At 34.5% G+C, this 25,219-nt stretch overlaps 1 protein-coding gene across 3 annotated transcripts in view; it reads left to right on the top strand.

Moving 5' to 3' along the window:
• Positions 1-24,766, top strand: part of LOC111609863 — a 31,349-nt gene extending 6,583 nt beyond the window's left edge. The window contains exons 6-20 of one of the 3 annotated variants that reach the window (XM_023340693.1): positions 824-919; positions 2,511-2,606; positions 4,658-4,704; positions 5,306-5,974; positions 7,074-7,712; positions 8,928-9,563; positions 12,207-12,842; positions 13,684-14,298; positions 14,415-15,134; positions 16,773-18,579; positions 19,923-20,099; positions 20,835-21,011; positions 21,401-21,577; positions 21,901-21,947; positions 22,898-24,766. In XM_023340693.1, coding sequence (XP_023196461.1) covers positions 824-919; positions 2,511-2,606; positions 4,658-4,704; positions 5,306-5,974; positions 7,074-7,712; positions 8,928-9,563; positions 12,207-12,842; positions 13,684-14,298; positions 14,415-15,134; positions 16,773-18,579; positions 19,923-20,099; positions 20,835-21,011; positions 21,401-21,577; positions 21,901-21,947; positions 22,898-23,415 — 7,057 coding nt within the window. In that variant the 3' untranslated portion in view covers positions 23,416-24,766. Of the gene's footprint in view, positions 1-823; positions 920-2,510; positions 2,607-4,657; positions 4,705-5,305; positions 5,975-7,073; positions 7,713-8,927; positions 9,564-12,206; positions 12,843-13,683; positions 14,299-14,414; positions 15,135-16,772; positions 18,580-19,922; positions 20,100-20,818; positions 21,012-21,400; positions 21,578-21,900; positions 21,948-22,897 lie in introns of those variants that run through there. The other 2 variants (XM_023340699.1, XM_023340707.1) reach the window with 2 other exon arrangements.
• The last annotated feature ends 453 nt before the right edge of the window (positions 24,767-25,219 follow it).

Raw genomic sequence — 25,219 nt, 5'->3', positions numbered from 1 at the left:
GAAGACATAATTATTTCTTAATTTAATTTAAATTAATCTACTTGGTAAGTTTTACAGAAACAAATTGACAGATTGAAGAATATATAGTAACACAGAATAACGTTACTGAATAATAGGAGTTTTTTAATTCTGTCCAATTTGCTGTTTTAGAAAGGACAATCTTTAATCCTGAACCTTATTTTCCCAGCTGTTTTTGTTTTGTTGTTGGTTTTATTAAACACTGCGAAATTTAATTATTGCAGTAATTTTCAGAATGAGGACGACTTAACCCAAACATTCACTGAACAACTAATTTGAAAATCACTTGACAAAAACACAAGATGTTAATACATACAACCTGAAGCAAAAATATTAGTCTTTTAATGTACTTATTGTTGTTTTCTTTGTTTATCCTAATGATAAAGCTGATGCTGTTTAGAAAATGAGAACGGCCACAACAAGCCATGAACAAGTTGATATTTGAGTTGTTTACAGATTCTGAAAGAGTGGATACCAAGTTTTCCAATGATGTCAAACACATGGAAATAAAAAGACGTTGTTCTTTACCACCAAGTGTTGTGTGCATTAATAACATTTAGGTCTTTTTGTAAATTAGAAGCACAATAAAAGAAAAACAGACCTGAATTGATTTGGCACAAAGCAAAAATCCTTTTCTGCACAATATAAAAAATTATCCACTCTATCATTAATTTATCTGTAGTATTTAATTACTTTCATTCAATAATTTTTAATTAAATAAAAACAACAATAGCATTTTACGGATGAGCAAAGCATTATATTTGTTAGAGCTTGTCGTATAAAAGACATTTTATTTGTCTTCTAGCTCACGTTGGCACCAACCCTCGAACTCTTCTTCAGTGAGTTTGGAAAGTGACAGATCCAAGGATGAATCTTCAAACTTTGACAGTGAAGATCAAAGGTAAGACACTTTGGTAATATTTCATGTATTTTCTTAGTAAAACACAATAAAAAGCAGCACAATGTACAATAGTTACGGTGATACAGTGAATTCTGCTCAAAACATAGTTCATAGCTTTGAGATTTTGAAAATTATTTTAATCCAAAGAGCTTTATGTTCATTGTAAAATAATCAAAAATAAAAAAGATAACAGAACATAATTTAAATAAAAATCAAGTAGATAGCTTCAATTCAACAGGTATGTCCTGTTCTTTATGAGTTTGTATGAACACTTTAAATAAAGCAGAAAAACATGCATAAAACAAGTTGCACTGGAAATAAATCAGAATCACAATCTGGTTTATTGGCCAAGTTTGTAAAATACACAAGGAGTTTGACTCTTGACAGCGTTGTCTCTCAAGCTGTAGGAGGGAAAAAAAGTAGAAAAATCATTTACAAAAACTAAAAAATTTATATAAAATATAGATAAATTTTGTGAATGCAAAAAATGTACAGCTTACAAGACACAACAGTGCATTTAAGGTTAATAAAATAAGTGGCACAAATTGATGTATTAAGTAATTCAATAAACATGTACAGGTCATGTTTTTAAGAGAGTCATGGTGTGTTAGAAGAAAATAAATTCAGCAGTTCATTCAGTGATGAATTTTCCAGCCTGCTTCTTGTTCCTTGAGGTGAACAAGGCCAATACTGATGGATGATGTTTGTTGCAGTCTGCACTTTTTCTGCTTTGAGATAAACTGACTGGTCAAGGGCTTTTCTTTGAAGACATAATTATTTCTTAATTTAATTTAAATTAATCTACTTGGTAAGTTTTACAGAAACAAATTGACAGATTGAAGAATATATAGTAACACAGAATAACGTTACTGAATAATAGGAGTTTTTTAATTCTGTCCAATTTGCTGTTTTAGAAAGGACAATCTTTAATCCTGAACCTTATTTTCCCAGCTGTTTTTGTTTTGTTGTTGGTTTTATTGAACACTGCCCAATTTACTTATGTCAGTAATTTTCAGACTGAGGATGAATTAACCCAAACACTCACTGAACACCTAATTTGAAAATACCCCGACAATAACACAAGATGTTAATATATACAACCTGAAGCAAAAATATTCGTCTCTTAATGTTCTTATTGTTGTTTTCTTTGTTTATCCTAATGATAAAGCTGATGCTGTTTAGAAAATGAGAACGGCCACAACAAGCCATGAACAAGTTGATATTTGAGTTGTTTACAGATTCTGAAAGAGTCTGTAAAGTTTTCCAATGATGTCAAACACATGGAAATAAAAAAGACGTTGTTCTTTACCACCAAGTGTTGTGTGCATTAAAAACATTTAGATCTCTTTGTAATTTAGAAGCACAATAAAAAAAAAAACAGACCTGAATTGATTTGGCACAAAGCAAAAATCCTTTTCTGCACGATTAAATATAAAAATTATCCACTCTATTATTAATTTATCTCTAGTATTTAATTACTTTCATTCAATAATTTTTAATTAAATAGAAACAACAATAGCATTTCACGGGTGAGCAAAGCATTATATTTGTTAGAGCTTGTCGTATAAAAGACATTTTATTTGTCTTCTAGCTCACGTTGGCACCAACCCTCGAACTCTTCTTCAGTGAGTTTGAAAAGTGACAGATCCGAGGATGAATCTTCAAACTTTGACAGTGAAGATCAAAGGTAAGACACTTTGGTAATATTTCATGTATTTTCTTAGTAAAACACAATAAAAACAGTACAATGTACAATAGTTATGGTGATACAGTGAATTCTGCTCAAAACATAGTTCATAGCTTTGAGATTTTGAAAATTATTTTAATCCAAAGAGCTTTATGTTCATTGTAAAATAATCAAAAATAGAAAAGATAACAGAACATAATTTAAATAAAAATCAAGTAGATAGCTTCAATTCAAAACGTATGACCTGTTCTTTATGAGTTTGTATGAACACTTTAAATAAAGCAGAAAAACATGTCAGTCTTTAAGAGAGTGATGGTGTTAGAAGAAAATAAATTCAGCAGTTCATTCAGTGATGAATTTTCCAGACTGCTTCTTGTTCCTTGAGGTGATCAAGGCCAATACTGATAGATGATGTTTGTTGCAGTCTGCACTTTTTCTGCTTTGAGATAAACTGACTGGTCAAGGGCTTTTCTTTGAAGACATAATTATTTCTTAATTTGATTTAATTTTATCTTCTTGGTAAGTTTTACAGAAACAAATTGACAGATTAAAGAATATATAGTAACACAGAATAAAGTTACTGAATAATAGGAGTTTTTTATTTAATTCTGTCCAATTTGCTGTTTTTGAAAGGAAAATCTTTAATCCTGAACCTTATTTTCCCAGCTGTTTTTGTTTTGTTGTTGGTTTTATTAAACACTGACCAATTTAGTTTTTGCAGTTTTTCTCAAACATTTTCAGATTGAGGATGACTTCAACCATCTAAATCATTTTGTAAAAATGTATAATGGGAAAACTGATTTCAATTTGTTAGAGCTTGTCTTAGAAAAAGCATTTTGCTTATTGTGCTCTAGCTTGCCTGAGCACCAAACTCCAATCTCTTCTTCAATGAGTTTTTTGTGGGCTCTAGTGTCCCTTATACGACAGTAGGCTGACAGGAAACTGGGAAGGAGAGGGGGGAAGACATGCGGCAAATATCGTCGGGTTCGGGAGTCGAACTTGCGACGGCCGCGTCGAGGACTCAAGGCCTCCAAAATGGGTCGCGCTAACCCCTACGCCACCACGGCACGCCCCAAAATAAATATTTTAAATACAAAAACTGTTTTTGTTGCTAAATTCTTGATCAGACATATGAACTCAAAATCAATTATATAATATTGTTTTAATCCGTTATTTAGATTAACCTATCCAGATTCTTACAAAGTGCTATTATACCCATTTAGTTTTCAAGTATTTTAGGATCCTTCTTATCATTTATTTCACATCTTTGAAGATATACTTCTTTACAAATATGGACTATGAATGCTGACATTAGCATTGGGGACATCTGTGGTTACTGCAACATGTTTGGCACTGAGATGGTATTTTAGGTTTCAATATCTTCATGTTCCAGTCGCAAACTTTGTTTGTAAAAAAAAAAAAAAACAACACACAAAAAAAACTGTGATTAATTGCATTGAATTTTTTAACACATTAAAATGTATGTAATTAATTGATTAAAATTAATGTGATAAAGTCCTGGCCCCTGGCAGTGAAAATAAATTATTAGTCCAGTCTTTTAACTTAAACATGATCACTAAACACATGTTCATATTGTTACGGCCCTGGGCCTTATGGGTTGGGTTGCAGGTGTCTTGTTGTCTGTCTTTATGCTCCTCCCCTTTACAGGTGCTGCTGATTTTATTCATTTGGAGCACAGAGCATTTAAACCTGGCTGTCTCCACCTTCTGGGTCGCCTTCAGCGTCCGCTCTGCCTTGATGCTTGTGGTGTTTTGTTGCCAGGCCTCAGCTCCCCTCCTTTTGCACATTTGAGTTTGTCTTTGTTTTTGCACTTCAACAATTCCATATGCACTCATACACCACATCCAAGCATTTGCATTACACCACTGATACTGACATCCTCAATCCATTGTTGTTTGTGTTAATAAACATTCCTTTTTATGCAATTTAATCCCAGCATTGTCTCCCGTTATTGTTATGACCTTGAGCCAGTCGTAACAATATAAATAAATGTAAATCAAAACAGTTAAATGTCTTGTCTGTGTCTGCAGTGTTTCTAATGACAACCAACCTGAAACATCTGGACCAGGTGACACAGGTGAGCATGACTTAAAAAGAAAAGGTTTTTTAAGTCCAACTGTCCATTTGCTTTAGAGACTAATGAATACATACTTTTAAGAGATAAGTTATATGTCAAATTATATTTTTTAATTGTAAAATTTTGTTTTTACTTGTGTTTCTGTTGGTGTTGTTTCTATTTGTACATTAAGGAGAAAATTGCCACTGGAAAGTAAAATTTAATGCTTCTAAGAAAACCAAGTTGTTTTTTCTCTTCTTAAATTCTAAAAAAATCAAATCTTGTGAATCTTAACTCAGTATTTGTCAGGTCTTATGATTACTGCCCCTTACAATAGTTGATGTTTCAAGACAATAATATCAATGGTGTAAACTAATAATAATTTGCTCAGATGACATTTATTAGTTTTCAGCTGAGTTTAAATTGTTGCCGGGAAGAAATACAGATTTTTTCTATAATTCTGAATGCTTGATGTTGATAACAGCTGGATGCCAGGAGGAAATATGACTAATTAGAGCAGATTATTGCTGGAAATATATTCTGAAGAGTGTTGTCAATCATGTGTTTCAAAAATGTTATGGTTATTTCTGTTGCTCACATATATTTAATTAAAAAATTACAGGTGAAAATACCAAAGGATCATTTTCAACGATAGGAGATGACAAGGAAGAAAGACACCTGAAGGAAGAAATTACTAAGAAGGTGGATCGACATAAAAATGACCCAAAACTCTCTCAGATAGTAACGTTTGAAAGTGGGGAAAAGAAACCAGTCTTGCTCAAAGATTTATTTACTAATAAATCTTGGTTTGCAAAAATTCCTGGTCTGTCCAAATATGTGCGAACTGTACTAATGGAAGGAGTCCCTGGTGTTGGTAAAACTTTCCAAACAACAATGTTCATGAACGACTGGGCAAAAGGAAACTCCAACAAAGACATAAAGGCTTTAGTGACCCTTGATTTCACTGAGTTGAATAAAAAGAAGGATGAAGTAAAAAGCATGGAATCTCTGTTGGATGATTTCTTCAATAAAAAAAATGTTAACGTTTCCAAAGTTGACATGAAAAAAATATGTTTTATTCTTGATGGTCTGGAAAAATGTGAACTTCCTCTTGACTTTGTAAACAACAAAAAAGTTAAAGACTTGAAGGGAAAAGCATCAATGGATGTGCTGCTAACGAATCTGATCAAAGGAAATCTGCTTCCTGAAGCTCATATTTGGATAATTTCTCAACCAAAAGGAGTTTATAAGATTCCTTCTAAATATATCAACAAAACTGTTCTCTGTCAAGGTAAGAATATTTGTCTAAATCAATTACACTTAGCTTGTACACAAAATAATAATTTTTGTTGACTTTATTCAAGAGTTGTATGATTTTACATCATTTTGTAACTTTACATCATTTTTGACCACACCTGTTCAAAGCTCAGTGAGGTTCTTTGGTTGGTGGAATCACCGTCACCGATTATATGGCAGTGGATAATTATTTTATTTTCACTCTTTTTGTGGTCTTTCTGTTTTTGTTTTTTATGGGCCATATTTGTTTCTGAATAAATAGGATTGATTGATTTGATTTACTCTGTTTAATTAGAAACCTAAGTATCAGAAGATGTTAGAATTAAACAAATTAAAAGTAATGGAAATAATGGAGCTGATGCAATTTGTAAAATAAGGAAAGAATTATCACAGTAAAGCAAACATCTTCTAAGTAGACCAGATCATTTTCTCCCTTTAATTAAACTAGTAAATCCTCATAATATTTTTTATACATGGGGTGCTTGGGCAGCTCATCATTGACCCACTCTGCTTTTGTATTACAATAAATCCCTGAATTCCAAACTTTCTGGTATGTCCACAAAATGTGCGAAAATTTTAAAACATGTAAACCTTTAAGACATTATTGCTATAACTTAAACAACAGCTAAAAAGGGTTAACAAAAAATGCAATTAAATATGTTCTTTGCAGTTAAATCCTAATTAAGTAATCTGCTATTGTATCCTAAAACAAGGTATACAATGCTGATCCATTTAAAAGTAATGGAAAGGAAAATAAATATTAACATGTATTAGATGAAAACGCACATATATTCTTCATTCACAAAGATATTTGCACTCACATAAGCCTCACTGTGCTCAGTGTGAACCTCTAAAAGTTAGACTATAACTCACCCTTTGCAAGAGCACCTTCCAAATACACCATTTTGAGTGAAAGGGTGTGTGCACAATGCACAACGAGTTACAAACATTTGGAGGTGCACAACAAACATATTAATTTACTGGGTGAGTTCAGTGCAACTTATTGTTATTTAGCCGAGTTTAACTTGTTGTCAGGAAGAAATGAAGTTATTGTTATTCTTGTTATTCACATATCACATTATTTTCAATGATAGGAGATGCCAAAGAAGAAGAATACCTGAAGAAAGTAATTCTTGAGGAGGTGGGTCAACATGAAAGTGACCCACAACTCTCTGAGATAGTGATGTTTGAAAGTGGGGGAAAGAAACCAGTCTCGCCCAAAGATTTATTTACCAACAATAAATCTCTGAATTCTGGACTTTCTGATAAGTCCAAAAATGTGCGAACTGTACTGATGAAAGGAGTCCCTGGTGTTGGAAAAACATTCCAAACAAAAATGTTCATGATCGACTGGGCAAAAGGAAACTCCAACAAAGACATAAAGGCTTTAGTGACCCTTGATTTCACTGAGTTGAAAACAAAGAAGGATGAAGTAAAAAGCATGGAATCTCTGCTGGATGATTTCTTCAACAAAAAAAATGTTATCGTTTCCGAAGATGACAAGAAAAAGATATGTTTCATTCTCGATGGTCTGGAAAAATGCAAACTTCCTCTTGACTTTGGAAAGAACAAAGAAGTGAAAGACTTGAAGGAAGCAGCATCAATGGATGTGCTGCTAACGAATCTGATCAAAGGAAAGCTGCTTCCTGAAGCTCATATTTGGATAATTTCTCAACCAAAAGGAGTTGATAAGATTCCTTCTGAATGTATCAACAAAACTGTTCTCTGTCAAGGTAAGAATATCCGTCTAAGTCAATTACACTTAGCTTGTATACAAAATAATAATTTTTGTTGACTTTATTCAAGAGTTGTATGATTTTACATCATTTTGTAACTTTACATCATTTTTGACCAATCCTGTTCAAAGCTCAGTGAGGTTCTTTGGTTGGTGGAATCACTGGCGCCTTAGTTTTATATGGCAGTGGATGATTATTTTATTTTCACTCTTTTTGTGGTCTTTCTGTTTTTGTTTTTTATGGGCCATATTTGTTTCTGAATAAATAGGATTGATTGATTTCATTTGCTCTGTTTAATTAGAAACCTAAGTATCAGAAGATGTTAGAATTAAACAAATTAAAAGTAATAAAAATAATACAGCTGACGCAATTTGTAAAATAAGGAAATAATTATCACAGTAAAGCAAAGAGCTTCTAAGTAGACCAGATCATTTTCTCCCTTTAATTAAGCTAGTAAATCCTCATAATATTTTTTATACATGGGGTGCTTGGGCAGCTCATCATTGACCCACTCTGCTTTTGTATTACAATAAATCCCTGATTTCCGAACTTTCTGGTACGTCCAAAAGTGTGTGAAAATTTTAAAACATGTAAACCTTTAAGACATTATTGCTATAACTTAAACAACAGCTAAAAAAGGCTAACAAAAAATGCAATTAAATATGTTCTTTGCAGTTAAATCCTGATTAAGTAATCTGCTATTGTATCTTAAAACAAGGTATACAATGCTGATCCATTTAAAAGTAATGGAAAGGAAAATAAATATTACACTGAAATTTCCCCACTGTGGGACAATGAAAGATATTTCTATTGTATTTTATCAAGTTACACTCACAGATACAGAATCAAGGACAAGCCAGAACAAAATGGAGCCAACATGTATTCAATGTAAAATCATATGCTGCATATTCATCGTTCACAAAGATATTTGCACTCACATAAGCCTCACTGTGCTCAGTGTGAACCTCTAAAAGTTAGACTATAACTCACCCTTTGCAAGAGCACCTTCCAAATACACCATTTTGAGTGAAAGGGTGTGTGCACAATGCACAACGAGTTACAAACATTTGGAGGTGCACAACAAACATATTAATTTACTGGGTGAGTTCAGTGCAACTTATTGTTATTTAGCTGAGTTTAACTTGTTGTCAGGAAGAAATGGAAGTTATTGTTATTCTTGTTATTCACATATCACATTATTTTCAATGATAGGAGATGCCGAGGAAGAAGAATACCTGAAGAAAGTAATTCTTGAGGAGGTGGGTCAACATGAAAGTGACCCAAAACTCTCTGAGATAGTGACGTTTGAAAGTGGGGAAAAGAAACCAGTCTCGCTCAAAGATTTATTTACCAACAATAAATCTCTGAATTCTGGACTTTCTGATAAGTCCAAAAATGTGCGAACTGTACTGATGAAAGGAGTCCCTGGTGTTGGAAAAACATTCCAAACAACAATGTTCATGATCGACTGGGCAAAAGGAAACTCCAACAAAGACATAAAGGCTTTAGTGACCCTTGATTTCACTGAGTTGAAAACAAAGAAGGATGAAGTAAAAAGCATGGAATCTCTGCTGGATGATTTCTTCAACAAAAAAAATCTTATTTACAAAGATGACAAGAAAAAGATATGTTTCATTATTGATGGACTGGAAAAATGTGAACTTCCTCTCGACTTTGTAAACAACAAAAAAGTTAAAGACTTGAAGGGAAAAGCATCAATGGATGTGCTGCTAACGAATCTGATCAAAGGAAATCTGCTTCCTGAAGCTCATATTTGGATAATTTCTCAACCAAAAGGAGTTTATAAGATTCCTTCTAAATATATCAACAAAACTGTTCTCTGTCAAGGTAAGAATATCCGTCTAAATCAGTTACACTTAGCTTGTACACAAAATAATAATTTTTGTTGACTTTAAACAAGAGTTATATGATTTTACATCATTTTGTAACTTTACATCATTTTTGACCAATCCTGTTCAAAGCTCAGTGAGGTTCTTTGGTTTGTTGAATCACTGGCGCCTTAGTTTTATATGGCAGTGTATATACACTGCCTTCAACACATGAAATGCAACTAGACCGTACAGCTAAACTCTTCCCTGATACAAAGACTCTGAGGAAAGTTGACCTTTTGTCCACAGGTTTATTGAATCCAAGGAAGTGTGAAACTAAAACACACAAAAGAGGATACATCACATTTACATTCTTTTTTATAAACATGTACGTAAGTTTAGTGTAAATAAATTAAATACTGTTCCAAATGAATTAGCAAAGTAGCGTAAACTTACAATAAACATTCAAAAATATTTATCAACCTCAACAAACCAGAGATTATGTAAGAAATTATGATGTACAATAATATATTAAACATAACCTACCCATAATGCTTGGTCAGGGCAAAGATGTAGGCAGATGAAACTGGATTGCCTGAACACATGGGTGACGTGAAATCTAATTCTTAGCCTGCCTTTCTGGCCAAAGCCACATGACATGCAGCTGGGCTGGACCTCTTAAAGGGAAAGCCCCCACACAGACACACCCACAAAAATCCCCAACAACACAGGATGATTATTTTATTTTCACTGTTTTTGTGGATGTTCTGTTTTTGTTTTTTATGGGCCATATTTGTGTCTGAATAAATAGGATTGACTTGGTTTACTCTGTTTAATTAGAAACCTAAGTACCAGAAGATGTTAGAAATAAACAAATTAAAAGTAATAGAAATAATCCTTTTGATGTAAAATAAGGAAAGAATTATCATGGTAAAGCAAACATCTTCTAAGTAGACCAGGTTATTTTCTCCCTTAAATTAAACTGGTAAAGCCTCATAAATATTTTTATACATGGGGTGCTTGAGCAGCTCATCATTGACCCACTCTGCTTTTGTATTAAAAAATGCTAAAAAAGTTGACAGAAAATTTTGAAGACATTATTGCTAATACTTAAGCACCAGCTAAGAAAGGTTAACAAAAAATGCAATTACCGTATTTTCTGCACTATAAGGCGCACCTAAAAACCTTCAATTTTCTCAAAAGCCAACAGTGCGCCTTATAATCTGGTGCGCCTTATATATGGACCAATATTGAGCCACAACAGGTCTTGCAACTACGGTAAGCAGCCACCGACTTCATTTTCCCCCGTAGAAGAAGAAGTGTGCGGTGCTCGCTGGGCTTTGTGTAAAGACCCCAAAATGTCTCCTATTAAGAGACACGCTTACGACGCAGAGTTTAAACTCAAGGCGATCAGTCACGCAGTAGAACACGGGAATAGAGCAGCAGCGAGAGAATTTAACATGAACGAATCAATGGTGCGGAAGTGGATATATATTGTGATTGCACTAACGATTGATTTACCGTAACAGTATCAGACTGTTTTTTACGTGTTTATTGAATCGAGGAAAAGTTCCCCTACACTATATGTTATACCTTGCTGTTGTTAAAAGATAAACTGTCACAAAAATACCACGTCACTGACTTTACCTCTGGGAAAATAATAAAACAGCTGTTAATCATTTTGGGAATGAACGGAGTTTTCAGAACGCTGGTTTGTAATCTATTAATAAAGTTTGACTGACCTTTTTGTCGACATTCCCTTTAGCGCAATTCCATCTAATGGATGCATAACATAAACCCAGCCTCTACTGTAGCGTCTATTCTATGTGCCTTATAATGAGGTGCGCCTTATATATCAAAAGGTTTTAAACTAGGCCATTCATTGAAGTTGCGCCTTATAATGTGGAAAATACGGTAAATATGTTCTTTGCAGTTAAATAATAATTAAGTAATCCGTCATTGTATCTTAAAACACGATATATAATGCTGATCCATTTAAAAGTAAGGAAAGGGAAAAGAAATAGTTTGTAAAATTGACAATGATAAAATCGAATTTGTATTTTTAACTAAATATTCTTAGGTTACAAAATTCATCAATTTACTGTCAATTTTATTGTGTTTTTGTATTTTCTTTACTTCTACCATTTGGTTTAATAATTTCTGCAGCTTGCTGCATTTTGCTGGTTGTGATTAGGTGGTCTTTATAATTCATAGTATTTTATGTTGTATTTTTGCCCATTCTGTATCTTATTCTTAATTCGGTTTTAATATATTTTAGATTTTTATATATGTTCAACTCTATACATGTTTTGATTGCTTTGTCACTTTGTTGCTGTTACACTGAAATTTTCCCACTGTGGGACAATGAAAGATTTTTCTATTCTATTTTATCAAGTTACACTAACAGATACAGAATCAAGGACAAGCCAGAACAAAATGGAGCCAACATGTATTAGATGTAAAATCACAAGCTGCATATTCTTCGTTCACAAAGATATTTGCACTCACATAAGCCTCACTGTGCTCAGTGTGAATCTCTATAATATTGACTATAACTATAATAATTCTGACAATAATTCTTATGATTGTGTTTTTAACAGTGTTTCAAATATCAAGTTATTGTTATTCCTGTTACTCACATATCACATTTTTTCAATGATAGGAGATGCCACAGAAGAAAAATACCTGAAGAAAGTTATTCTTGAGGAGGTGGGTCGACATGAAAGTGACCCAAAACTCTCTGAGATAGTGACGTTTGAAACTGGGGAAAAGAAACCAGTCTCGCCCAAAGATTTATTTACAGACAATAAATCTCTGATTTCCAATCTTCCTGGTCTGTCCAAAAATGTGCGAACTGTACTGATGAAAGGAGTCCCTGGTGTTGGTAAAACTTTCCAAACAAAAATGTTCAAGATCGACTGGGCAAAAGGAAACTCCAACAAAGACATAAAGGCTTTAGTGGACCTTGATTTCACTGAGCTGAAAAGAAAGAAGGATGAAGTAAAAAGCATGGAATCTCTGCTTGATGATTTCTTCAACAAAAAAAATTTTGTTTACAAAGATGACAAGAAAAAGATATGTTTCATTCTTGATTGTCTGGAAAAATGCAAACTTCCTCTTGACTTTGTAAAGAACAAAGAAGTGAAAGACTTGAAGGAAGCAGCATCAATGGATGTGCTGCTAACGAATCTGATCAAAGGAAATCTGCTTCCTGAAGCTCATATTTGGATAATTTCTCAACCAAAAGGACTTGATAAGATTCCTTCTAAATATATCAACAAAACTGTTCTCTGTCAAGGTAAGAATATTTGTCTAAATCAATAACACTTAGCTTGTATACAAAATAATAATTTTGTTGACTTTATTCAAGAGTTGTATGATTTTACTTCATTTTATAACTTTACATCATTTTTGACCAATCTTGTTCAAAGCTCAGTGAGGTTCTTTGGTTTGTTGAATCACTGGCGCCTTAGTTTTATATGGCAGGGTATGATTTTTTTATTTTCACTTTTTTTGTGGTTGTTCTATTTTTTATTTTTATGGACCATATTTGTGTCTGAATAAATAGGATTGATTGATTTGATTTACTCTGTTTAATTTAAAACTAAAGTACCAGAAGAACAAATTCAAAGTAATGGAAATAATCCTGAGATAATCATGTATTAGATGTAAAATCACATGCTGCATATTCTTTGTTCACAAAGATATTTGCACTCACATGAGCGTCACTGTGCTCAATGTGAATCTCTATAATATTGACTATAACTCACCCTGAATGCAGTCGCTCTTAGAGATTTGAGTTGAGTGTATTTGGGCTGAGCAAGCAGTGGAGTTTTAATACCTGATGCATACGTTGCTCCAATAGTCTCCAAAAAGATAGCCTTCCTATAAAGATCACAAACATGCTGGTACTGGTAAACCAGCTTTCCAAGAGCACCTTCCAAATACACCATTTTGAGTGAAAGGTAGTGTGCACAATCCACAGCGAGTTACATAAATTTGGAGGTGCACAACAAACATATTAATTTACTGGGTGAGTTCAGTGCAACTTATTGTTATTTAGCTGAGTTTAACTTGTCAGGAAGAAATGAAGTTATTGTTATTTCTCTTATTCACATATCACATTTTTTCAATGATAGGAGATGCCACAGAAGAAAAATACCTGAAGAAAGTAATTCTTGAGGAGGTGGGTCGACATGAAAGTGACCCAAAACTCTCTGAGATAGTGACGTTTGAAAGTGGGGAAAAGAAACCAGTCTCGCTCAAATCCCTGTTTTCATATGTTCCTGGTATGTCCAAAAATGTGCGAACTGTACTGATGAAAGGAGTCCCTGGAATTGGTAAAACATTCCAAACAAAAATGTTCATGATCGACTGGGCAAAAGGAAACTCCAACAAAGACATAAAGGCTTTAGTGACCCTTGATTTCACTGAGTTGAATAAAAAGAAGGATGAAGTAAAAAGCATGGAATCTCTGCTGAATGATTTCTTCAACAAAAAGAATTTTGTTTACAAAGATGACAAGAAAAAGATATGTTTCATTCTTGATGGACTGGAAAAATGTGAACTTCCCCTTGACTTTATAAAGAACAACGAAGTTAAAGACTTGAAGGAAGCAGCATCAATGGATGTGCTGCTAACGAATCTGATGAAAGAAAATCTGCTTCCTGATGCTCGTATTTGGATAATTTCTCAACCAAAAGGACTTGATAAGATTCCTTCTGAATATATCAACAAAACTGTTGTCTGTCAAGGTAAGAATATCCGTCTAAATCAATTACTCTTAATTTAGCTTCTATGCATTTTTGTTGACTTTATTCAAGACTTATATGATTTTACATCATTGTATAACTTTGCTTTGTCTGATTAGAAACCTCTGAGCAACAAAAGAAGTTAGAATCATGTCTGAAAAATAGATTTCTGAAAGAAATCACTGACGAAAAAGATGAAACCAGTCATCCAAACCAGAAAACAACAGAACATGTCATCAGAAGAGAAAATGGCTCTGAAGAAGAGAAAAGTAAACAGGACAACTTTAGAAAAGTGAATCAACCTTCTGAGATCTTCAAAGATGTGAAAGAAGAGAAAACTAGAACAGTGCTGACCATTGGAGAAGCTGATATAGGAAAATCTTTTCACATGAAAAAGTTTATAAAAGAATGGGCTAAAAAGGATGATACCTGGTCATTTTTCACCTGGATCAGAAGACCATTTTCTAGCCAGTCAAAACCTGCAGAACTTTTGTTTCTTATTGACTTCTCAAAACTCAACTTGATAAAAAATAAAAATATCAGTTTGTTTGAGCTTCTTAATCGCTTCTTTGAGGAAACCAAAAATATCATCATCTCTGACTATTCCCAGTTAAATACTGTATTTATTTTGGATGGACTCAATGCATACCAACATTGTTTAGACTTTGAAAACAGTAAAACTTTGACTGATGTCAGAGAACCAACCTCAGTCAACATGTTACTAACAAACCTTATCAGAGGAAACCTGCTGCCAGAGGCCCAGATCTGGATAACCTCTCAGCCTCCAGCTGCTGAGAAAATCCCTGATGGCTTTATTGACAGACTGACAGAAATACGAGGTAAGATCGTATTTCCTGAATATGCAGCATGTGCTTTTACATCTAATACATGTTTTCTCCATTTTGTTCTGGCTTGTCCTTGATTCTGTATCTGTGAGTGTAACTTGATAAAATACAATATAAATATCTTTCATTGACCCACAGTGGGGAAATTTCAGTGTAACAGCAACAAAGTGACAAAGCAATCAAAACATGTATGAAATTGCACATATATAAAAATCTAAAATATATTAAAACAGATGCAAATTTCTTACAATTAGATTGAACTTACATGTATTTTCTGACATTTAAACTGTTTTGTTTTTCAGCAGTAAAATTACAAACTTTTGACTTTTTGTAAAAACTATATCAAATTATATTAACATTTATAAACTAATTAGCCATGTTACTTTTCAAACTGAGTTTCAAGGTTGAATCTTTTCCATTCCAGAGAGCTATGAATGTAAAATAAATCTCAATGAAATTACTGTGTATTGATTAGGTTTTAGGATGTAAAAGACACTGCTAGTTAAGTTTCATTTATTAAAAATAAAGCAAGTTGATAAAAACCAACAGACACAAAAAACATGTTAAAAAAGTACAAATTTCACTCTACGTATGACAGATTAATGAAACAATAATTAAAACTATGTCCACAAAATAGGAAAATCAGATAAAAAAAATATAATTGTGAAAGAATATAATTGAAGCCATGGCTATCAATTGTTTTTTTTCTCAGCTTCATTTATCTTATGATCTTGTGACAATACTATTGTTTTCCACTGCTCATCAAGTCCATTCAAAGATCGATTCATTAATTAGTAAACATTGCATTGCTGGGCGATATCTGCGTATTTCTTTTTTTCATTTTTTATTTTTTGCTTTAATATGGTGGCCCTGAAGTGCAAACCACTTCAACAAATCATTCAAGAAATCACTAAACAACTACAAATTGAAAGACCACAACATATTCATTCACAAATACTCATGAATAATTTTGTATCACAAAGGTAAATAAGTAATTTTCAACGCCTATCTCTAAGCTAGGCTGATTGAGTTGGACCAACAACTTTAGATCGATGTTTCTTCAAGGTTGGAAGCTGAAAGGCAGCGCTGTTACTTCATTCAGCAATCGACGTTGCTTTACTAGTCGAATCTCATGACACACTTCTCATACATTTATATTGAGTTACAATCCATCTCCAGATGTTTATTGGTCCATACATCATGCATGCACATTTTGCATATCAGGTACTCAGTCATTCTTGGTGCATTCACTGACAATCTGCACCATAAAATGTGCAAGCAGTGCTTTATGCAACTCATATTTTTAATTCAACCCATGACAGCAAGAACTTTGACAAAAATCTATGATCCCAAATAGATTTTGAGTGATCTGTAGCAACATCTGTAGTTTTAAGTTTACATCTGCAGTGTGGTTGGATTTTTAGCATTAACACAACATAAAAACCCTATAAACAGAAAACTGCACATGTTTAGTTTTTGCAACATATTCGTTTGTCACACAGAAACAGGCCAATGTTTGCGATTAGTAGTCTTTTATTGTGTGTGTTTTATTCTTTGTCAAAAGAATATATGAAATTGTTTCAAAAGTATCTAATCTATATTTTTTTGTTTACCTACATTTTATTTTTTCAGAGAAGCCTGATATCACAAGTCACAGAAAACTCAAAAGTGAACTAAAAGATCAATTTACCAGTGTGTCTGAAGGGATTGATGCAGAGAAGACCTCAGCTCTTCTCAACGAGGTCTTCACTGACCTCTACATCACAGAAGGAGAGCGTGCTCAGAATGAAGCCATGCAGGTTCAGGATGCAAAGTTTAAAACCACAGATGAAGAAACATCTATTAAATACTGCGACATCTTTAAATCTGCAGATAATAATCAAAACATTAAGACTGTCCTTACCGTTGGAGTGGCAGGCATAGGAAAAACATTTGCCTCAATGAAATACATGCTTGACTGGGCAGAGAGCAAAGCAACAGAAAACGTACTTGACTGGGCAGAGGGCAAAGCAACAGAAAACTTTTATTTCATTTTTCCACTTCCATTCCGAGAGCTAAATCTGAGAGCAGATGAAGATCACAGTTTACAAGATCTGATTCATCAGTTCTTCCCAGCAATGAGGACATCTGAAATAACTGACTATGACAAGTACAAGATTCTGATTGTTCTGGATGGTTTTGATGAATGTCGTTTTGATCTTAAGTTCAGTGAAACAAATAAATTGAGTGATGTCACAACACCAACCTCAATAAATGGTCTGTTGTCAAATCTCATCCTGGGAAATTTGCTCCCTAATGCTCAAATCTGGATCACCTCCCGACCTGCAGCATCCAACAACATTCCTCCAGAAAACGTTGATCGAATGACAGAAGTGAGAGGATTTAATGATGAGCAAAAGGAAAAGTATTTCATGAAGCGATTCAGTGATGAGAATGTGGCTAAAAAGGTCTTGTCATATGTGAAGAAATCAAGAACTCTAAACATAATGTGTCACATCCCTATTTTCTGTTTCATCACATCAAAGGTTTTGGAGGACTTTGTTGAAAGAAATCAAGATGATGAACTGCCAAAAACTCTGACTGACATGTACACACATTTCCTTTTGCTCCAGCGCAGACAGACAAAAGTAAAATATAATACAGATCAATCAACCTCTGAAACCTCTGGAACGGAGACATTCTGTGATAAAACTATTGATGAAACAATCCTATCTTTGGGAAAACTTGCTTTCAAAGGCCTAGAGGAGAAAAACCTTCTCTTTACTGAAGAAGACTTGACCAATTGTGGGACTGATGTAACCAAAGCTGCTGTTTTCTCTGGGTTGTTCACTCAGATCAAACGAGAAAATCTCGAGCTGTACCCTCAGAAATTGTTTTGCTTTGTCCATCAAAGCATTCAAGAGTACATGGCAGCTCTCCATGTCTTCTACTCATTTAATAACAAAGGAGAAAATGTGTTTGTAGAACCCAGCTCAGCAGCCTCAGAGTTTTATAAGAAAGCAGTGGACAAGGCTTTTGAGAGTGAACATGGGGACTGGGACATGTTCCTTCGGTTCCTAGTGGGTCTCTCTCTGGAATCTAATCAGGATCTACTTCAAGATCTGATGGATAAGACTGAAAAACACAAAGTCACTAGTAAGGAAGCAGCAGAGTACATCAAAAAGAAGATCAGAGAGAACAGTGACACAGAGAAAAACCTTAATCTTTTCTACTGTCTTAATGAGCTGAATGACGACAGCCTTGTTAAAGAAATCAAAAAATATCTTAAATCAGAAGAAAAACATTTTGAAACTTTCACTGCTTCTCAGTGGTCAGCTTTAACCTTTGTGCTGCTGACATCAGATGAAAACCTTGAAGTGTTTGATCTTAAGAAATACCTGAAATCAGAGAAAGTTCTTCTGGGAATGATGCCAGTGGTCAAAGTCTCAAACACTACTTTGTAAGTATTTTTATAAAAACTGTTAAATGCCCCTTTGGTGAGTTATCACTTGTCATATTTATTCAGTGTTTAAGGATTTTGATGCAAAAAACAGTTCATAACTATTCCAGAAGCTGCTTTAAAAATCTCCCATCAGGAAACAAAACATGCAAATGTTGCACTGCTTATTTGAAAACTAATTCACAAATATACAAAAGTTCAAGGCCATACACTGTTTTAGCAGGTCCCTTTTGCTTTTTATAGTTCTGTTCTCTTGTGGTAACAGTAATGCATCACAACTAGAGCTCTAAACTAGCAGGCACTTTTTCATTAGGGGCAGCAACATTATTAAAGTTACGGTCAAATAGCGACCAAAGCAAAATGTAAGCATGAGATGATGTTCAATAGAATGACTATTTGAAGCCACAACAACAGATACTCATCCTGACTTTGGTAAAGAATTGAAAGCTACCTGGTATTCAGTCAAATTGGTCTTTGACAAGTTGTGTCATTTAGTTGGAAAAAAATTTCACAATGAAATAATAATCACAATAATCCATTTGGTTTGTTTCATATAAAAAGTGTTATTAACTTTTTACTTTTACCTTCATACAAATTGTCATGTTCCGTGCTTTTCTGTGTGTTTATTTTGAGTTTCCTGTGTCTCCGAGTCTCTATGTTGTCCTGTCTCCCTTTGATTACTCCCAGGTGTTTCTCATTCCCTAATTACCTCCTGTGTATTTAGTCTCACCTGTGTCTCTATGTTTTGTCGGGTCCTCGTCGTGTCATTTCTGTCTGCCTGTTTGTTTGCCACGGATATTTTCTGTTGCTACCTGTGTGAGCCCTGGCTTCTGCTCAGCCGTGCCGCCAGAACCTTGTGGACTGTTTGGAGCATGATTTATTATTAAAATACCATCTTTCACTTCAACCTGGGTCTACAGCGTCTGCCTCACCACCACACCCCGCACTTTATGACACAATTTCCATACTTCCATCAGTTTGAACCTTGATGAAACAAACTCACTCAATCATAATCTTCACCTCTTCAATAAAAGAAAGCTGTAAAATATTATTGTAAAAATACTATTTAAGTTGCTTCCAAGTAGTGTCTACTATACCTCACTACTTCAGAATATTACTTCATGTTACTTTCTTCATTGTGAACAAACTATTAATGTTATACATTAGAGTTTGGGCTTTTGCCTTTGTCTAGTTTGACAACACAAACATGATAACTTGTCTTTTACTGTTTTAAAAAACAAGACTCACACTTTGTTCCTTTACTGTGATCCTTTGTTATTTTAGAAGAAAATCACACATGGTTTGTCAAAATAACTTGACTGTTTTCATGGATCTTTTTACAGACTGAGTTGGTGTGAGCTCTCTGAAGAATCTTGCAAAGGTCTGACATCATCAGTGCTAACCAAACCATCCTCAAATCTCACAGTGTTGGACCTGAGTCATAATGATTTGCTGGATGCTGGAGTGAAGCGACTTGCTGATGGATTGAAACATGTGAACTGTAAACTAGAGACTCTCAAGTAGGTTTTTTAATATATCAACCAGTGTTATAGTTAGCCACTATTTTGAGTTTATAAACTGGCTTGTCCCAAGATTTAAGTTATTCTATTTGTTCACAATTCTTATTAGTGTTAAGTGTCAATATAATACAACAGTCTTATGAAAATAGTACTGAGAAGGATAAAACTAAAGTTGAGAGATGAGCAGCCCAATGGATAAATTAAATAATTTGAAAGTCTTTCCTTAAGGATGACATTTCCTTTTCTGGAACCAGTAGGTTTCCAGTTTGAACACCATTGTGTTGTGGTTGTGGTTAAGACACATCACCTGACTTGTCTACTGGTGGTGGTCAGAGGACCTGGTGGCCCTGGTGCATGGCAGCTTTTCCTCTGTCAGTCTGTTTCAGGGAGGCTGTGGCTACAATCTAGTAGCTCGCTACTGATAACCTTGTAAAGGGGAAGAACGAAAGCAGACACGACACGGACACGACGTTACTCCTTTCGCTTCCAGTGTTATTATGTTATTTCAAGAGCAGTTTTAAACATTACATTGTCACATACTGAGTGCTGAACATTGTACACAAACATTGTGGTTATAGCCACTCAGTAATAAGAAATGTAGCACAGGACGCAGCTGGCCAGAAAGCTAACATTTGTATAGGTCTTTAAAAAACTCAAGTTATCGCAGAGACCACAAACATTCCCTGCTCATTCGACAAATGTAATTAACCTAAATACAGCTTTATCTTTTTACAGACTGAGTTGGTGTGAGCTCTCTGAAGAATCTTGCAAAGGTCTGACATCATCAGTGCTAACCAAACCATCCTCAAATCTCACATTGTTGGACCTGAGTCATAATGATTTGCTGGATGCTGGAGTGAAGCGACTTGCTGATGGGTTGAAACATGTGAACTGTAAACTAGAGACTCTCAAGTAGGTTTTTTAATATATCAACCAGTGTTATAGTTAGCTACTATTTTGAGTTTATAAACTGGCTTGTCCCAAGATTTAAGTTATTCTATTTGTTCACAATTCTTGTTTGTGTAAAGTGTCAATATAATACAACGGTCCTATGAAAATAGTACTGAGAAGGATAAAACTAAAGTTGAGAGATTAGCAGCCCATGGATAAATTAAATAATTTGAAAGTCTTTCCTTAAGGGTGACGGTGGCTCAACCTACCGGTTCCTATTCTGGAACCAGTAGGGTTCCAGTTTGAACACCATTGTGTTGTGGTTAAGATAAATAATTGTTATTCTTTGTTGTATCACTGTAAATGTTTGCTGAGCTCTATTTCTAATCCAAAATTGTGTCTTTGTGCAGGCTGGCAGGATGTCAGGTGACAGAGAAAGGCTGCATTTCTCTGGCTGAAGCTATTGAGTCCAATAGACTCTCATCTCTTAAACACTTGGACCTGAGTTACAATCATCCTGGAGACAATGGGATGAGGGCTCTCAATGCAATAGTTGAGGATCCAAACAAGAAACTTGAGACAGTGAAGTGAGTAAATAAATCAGACATTACTTAGTACTGCAACTTGTAGAAAAATAACTTAATCTAATGATGCACCATGTCTGAGTAGAGCCTTTTAACAGCAATCAGGTATTTATGAGGGATCTCACTGAAACTTGTCTTGCTAGGCTTGGCTAAATATGCAAATAAATGTTATAGTCCAAGAGCTGGTGAATTAAACTTAATACACACATTGTGTAATAACGTAATAATAAGCTTTCATAACTGGGAAAAAATAGAAATGAAATATTATCTAATGACTTTCTGATTTTTTTTCGAAAATAAAATGAATCTTTCTTGTCTTACAACAGCTTTGACTATGAAGGAAAACATCGACTAAAACCTGGTTGGAGTAAATGTAAGCTGTTTTTTTCCCCCTCAACACTTTTACATTTTTGTATTACAAGATGAATCAAGTTTATCTGAAAGTGAAAGTTAGAACTTCTTCATCTGAAGGGTATTTAACAGGCAATAATGGGCATACTAAAAATAGCATATGACTTCATATATAAGGAAATCACAAAATACTTGGAGTGGAGGAGTTCAAGTATCTCGGGATCTTGTTCACGAATGGGGGAAGAAGGGAGCGGGAGATCGACAGGCGGATTGGCACAGCGTCTGCCATCAAGCGGGCGATGTACCGGTCCGTCGTGGTGAAGAGAGAGCTGAGCCAAAAAGCAAAGCTCTTGATTTACTGATCGATCTACGTTCCCACCTTCATCTACGGTCATGAGCTTTGGGTCATGACCGAAAGAACGAGATCGCGGATACAAGCGGCCGAAATGGGTTTTCTCCGTAGGGTGTCTGGGCTCTCCCTTAGAGATAGGGTGAGAAGCTCAGTCACCCGGGAGGACTAGAGCCGCTGCTCCTTCACATCGAGAGGAGCCAGTTGAGGTGGCTCGGACATCTGGTCAGGATGCCTCCTGGACGCCTCCCTGGTGAGGTGTTCTGGGCATGTCCCACCGGGAGGAGGCCCTGGGGAAGACCCAGGACACGCTGGAGGGACTATGTCTCTCAGCTGGCCTGGGAACGCCTCGGGATTCCCCCGGAAGAGCTAGAAGAAGTGGCTGGGGAGAGGGAAGTCTGGGCCTCCCTTCTGAAGCTTCTACCCCCGCGACCCGACCTCGGATAAGCGGAAGAAGATGGATGGATGGATGGAAAATACTTAATGATTCATAATTCTCTAAATTTACCAGATTTAATGTTTAAATTTATGGATTCATTATGGTAAAAACAGTACACATTCTGAAACTGTCATTGTTTAAATTTTCACAAGGCTTACTTTATTTTCTTCTTGAACACTTTCAGATGGTGCAGATCTTATGTTTGATAAGAACTCAGCAAGCAGACGACTTGTTCTGGCTGAAAACAACAAAAAAGTGAAAACTGATGATGATGTCAAGAAGCAGCGAAATACAAGTGATGAAAGGTTCAAGAGGACCCAGGTATTTTGTGATAAAGGCCTGAACCAACTTTGTTACTGGGAAGTGGAATGGAAAGGTGTGGTGGGAATTGCTGTGGCATATAAAGATGTGGGTAGAAGCTGGAACCGTGATGGTGGTCTGGGATGCAATGAGAAGTCCTGGAGTCTGCTCTGCTCCAAGACTGGATACAAAGCCATGCATAAAAACAAAAAAGAAGAAATCAAAGTCCCTACATGCAAAAAAATAGGTGTGTTTCTTGACTGGGAAGGAGGAACTCTAAGTTATTACAGTATATCATCAGAGAAGCGGAGCTTAATTCATACTTTCAAAACAAAATTCACAGCAGAGCTATTTCCAGCCTTCTGGTTTGAGAAAGGTTCTGTGACTTTGTGTGACCTGTAGATTTATGAGTGCACAAGTTAGAAAGACTGTAAGCACTTAGAGCGATATGAAAAGCTGTGTGGCCCCTTCCTGGTTTAAATTTTTTGCATATTTGTTACACTTCAGGGTTTCAGAACATTAAAAAAATACATATCAGTCAAAGACAACACAGTTAAACGCAAAATGGAGTTTTAAAATGCATGTTTATTATTTGGACCCAGTGAGGTCATCTTTTTGCAATATATTTGTAATGAAAAGTTTTCATCACTTCATATTCCAGGTATTCCTCAAAATACATGTTATTGATATCATGCAATTCAAATTTTTAATTTAATTCTTTTACGCATTTTAAGAAATTTTATGTTTTATCCGCCTATGTATTTTATATTTCATATACAAGCCTGTTATTTAAACTATTTGATGAAATCCAGAATATTTTTATTATATTTTGTATTCTGTATTGAAAACAAATTTGCTGATTGATAAAACTGACATTTAACTTTTTTCCTTTCCTTAAGAAAACATGTATTTAAAAAAATTTTAAGACGTTTAATATATTTTATTTAACTTGTTCAGAGATCAAAACAATATTTTTACTATCTTTTTGTGTTTAAAATATTTGAAAATACAAGCATGTGCTATGTGTAGTTAGTAAATAGCAATTTTCTACAAGGCACTGTGTATGTGTGTTTGTGTTTGTGTATTTTGGAACAATAACATTTTCCAGGCGCTGGATACCTCAAATATTTAACTGTCTAAATGAAAACATTTTCTAATCATGGAAAACTGGAAAGTTGAATAGTTGGATCCAGATATTGGTAATATGACTGATCTTTGTTCAAGGAGGAACAGAAAAACACTGAAAACATTTAGTTTTATACAACATAAATCCTTTACTATGTGTTTGATCTAAAAAATTTTGGATTTGGTAATAAATCAATACATTTTCTTTTTAATGTTGCATTATGGAGCTACGGGTACACGTTAACAAAAATAGTCTTTTTTTGTGTGGAACATTCTGATATTAAATTTTTTTGTGTGCATTGTTCTTATATTGTTTGTACTGTCTGGGATTCCAGTCAAGTTTCTGTAATGCATCTGCTGTGCCAGCAGGGGGTAACTATATTGAGATTGACCATGTCACAATTCAAGAGAAGAAGAGCCTAAGTTTGGATCAAGCTGCACGATTCTTTCATAGCTGAAGAATTTTACAGGCATCAATGTTCATAATCTGTTAAAAAATGTGTTAATAATGTGTAATTTTTTGTGCATTTGATAGTTAATGGAATTTCTTTACACAAAGCATTGCGAGTTGGATTTAGTTGCCAAAATGAACTGTGCTTTTAAAATAAATATATTTTGTTAAAACAGATCCAGGATTTTTGTTGTCTTTAAACATACCAGTCACTTATATTAGAGTTGGTAACAAAAACAATTACAAAATCTGTATCACAAAAACACATAAAGATTTAAAATCTTAAAAGAGAACATTTTGTAATCTAATTGTCTTTATGCTCACAAATGGATGTGTTTGGTGTTGTAGTCTGATTAGTCCCTGCAGCATATATGCAGTTGTACTATAAATGTACACAAATTTGTGTTCTTTTCTTAAAGTTTGGATTGATTCTTTCTCTTTATATCCATTTTTCTTGAAGAGAGGATCATTGCACCAACGTGCATTGATCTATGTATTTTCTGTATTGCCAACAAATAGCCCCACACCGATGTGACAATAATGTGATATTAATTTCATTTTATTGTGAAATACTGAATGACATCTAGTCAGTAGGTATTAAAGTTTCTCAGCAGCTGCTATGTCAGACTT

This window comes from Xiphophorus maculatus, chromosome 1 (assembly GCF_002775205.1).
Source record: "Xiphophorus maculatus strain JP 163 A chromosome 1, X_maculatus-5.0-male, whole genome shotgun sequence".
NCBI classification, from domain to species: domain Eukaryota; kingdom Metazoa; phylum Chordata; class Actinopteri; order Cyprinodontiformes; family Poeciliidae; genus Xiphophorus; species Xiphophorus maculatus.
The sequence above is the reverse complement of the archived record's forward strand: the minus strand, read 5'-3'. Positions and strand labels throughout refer to the sequence as shown.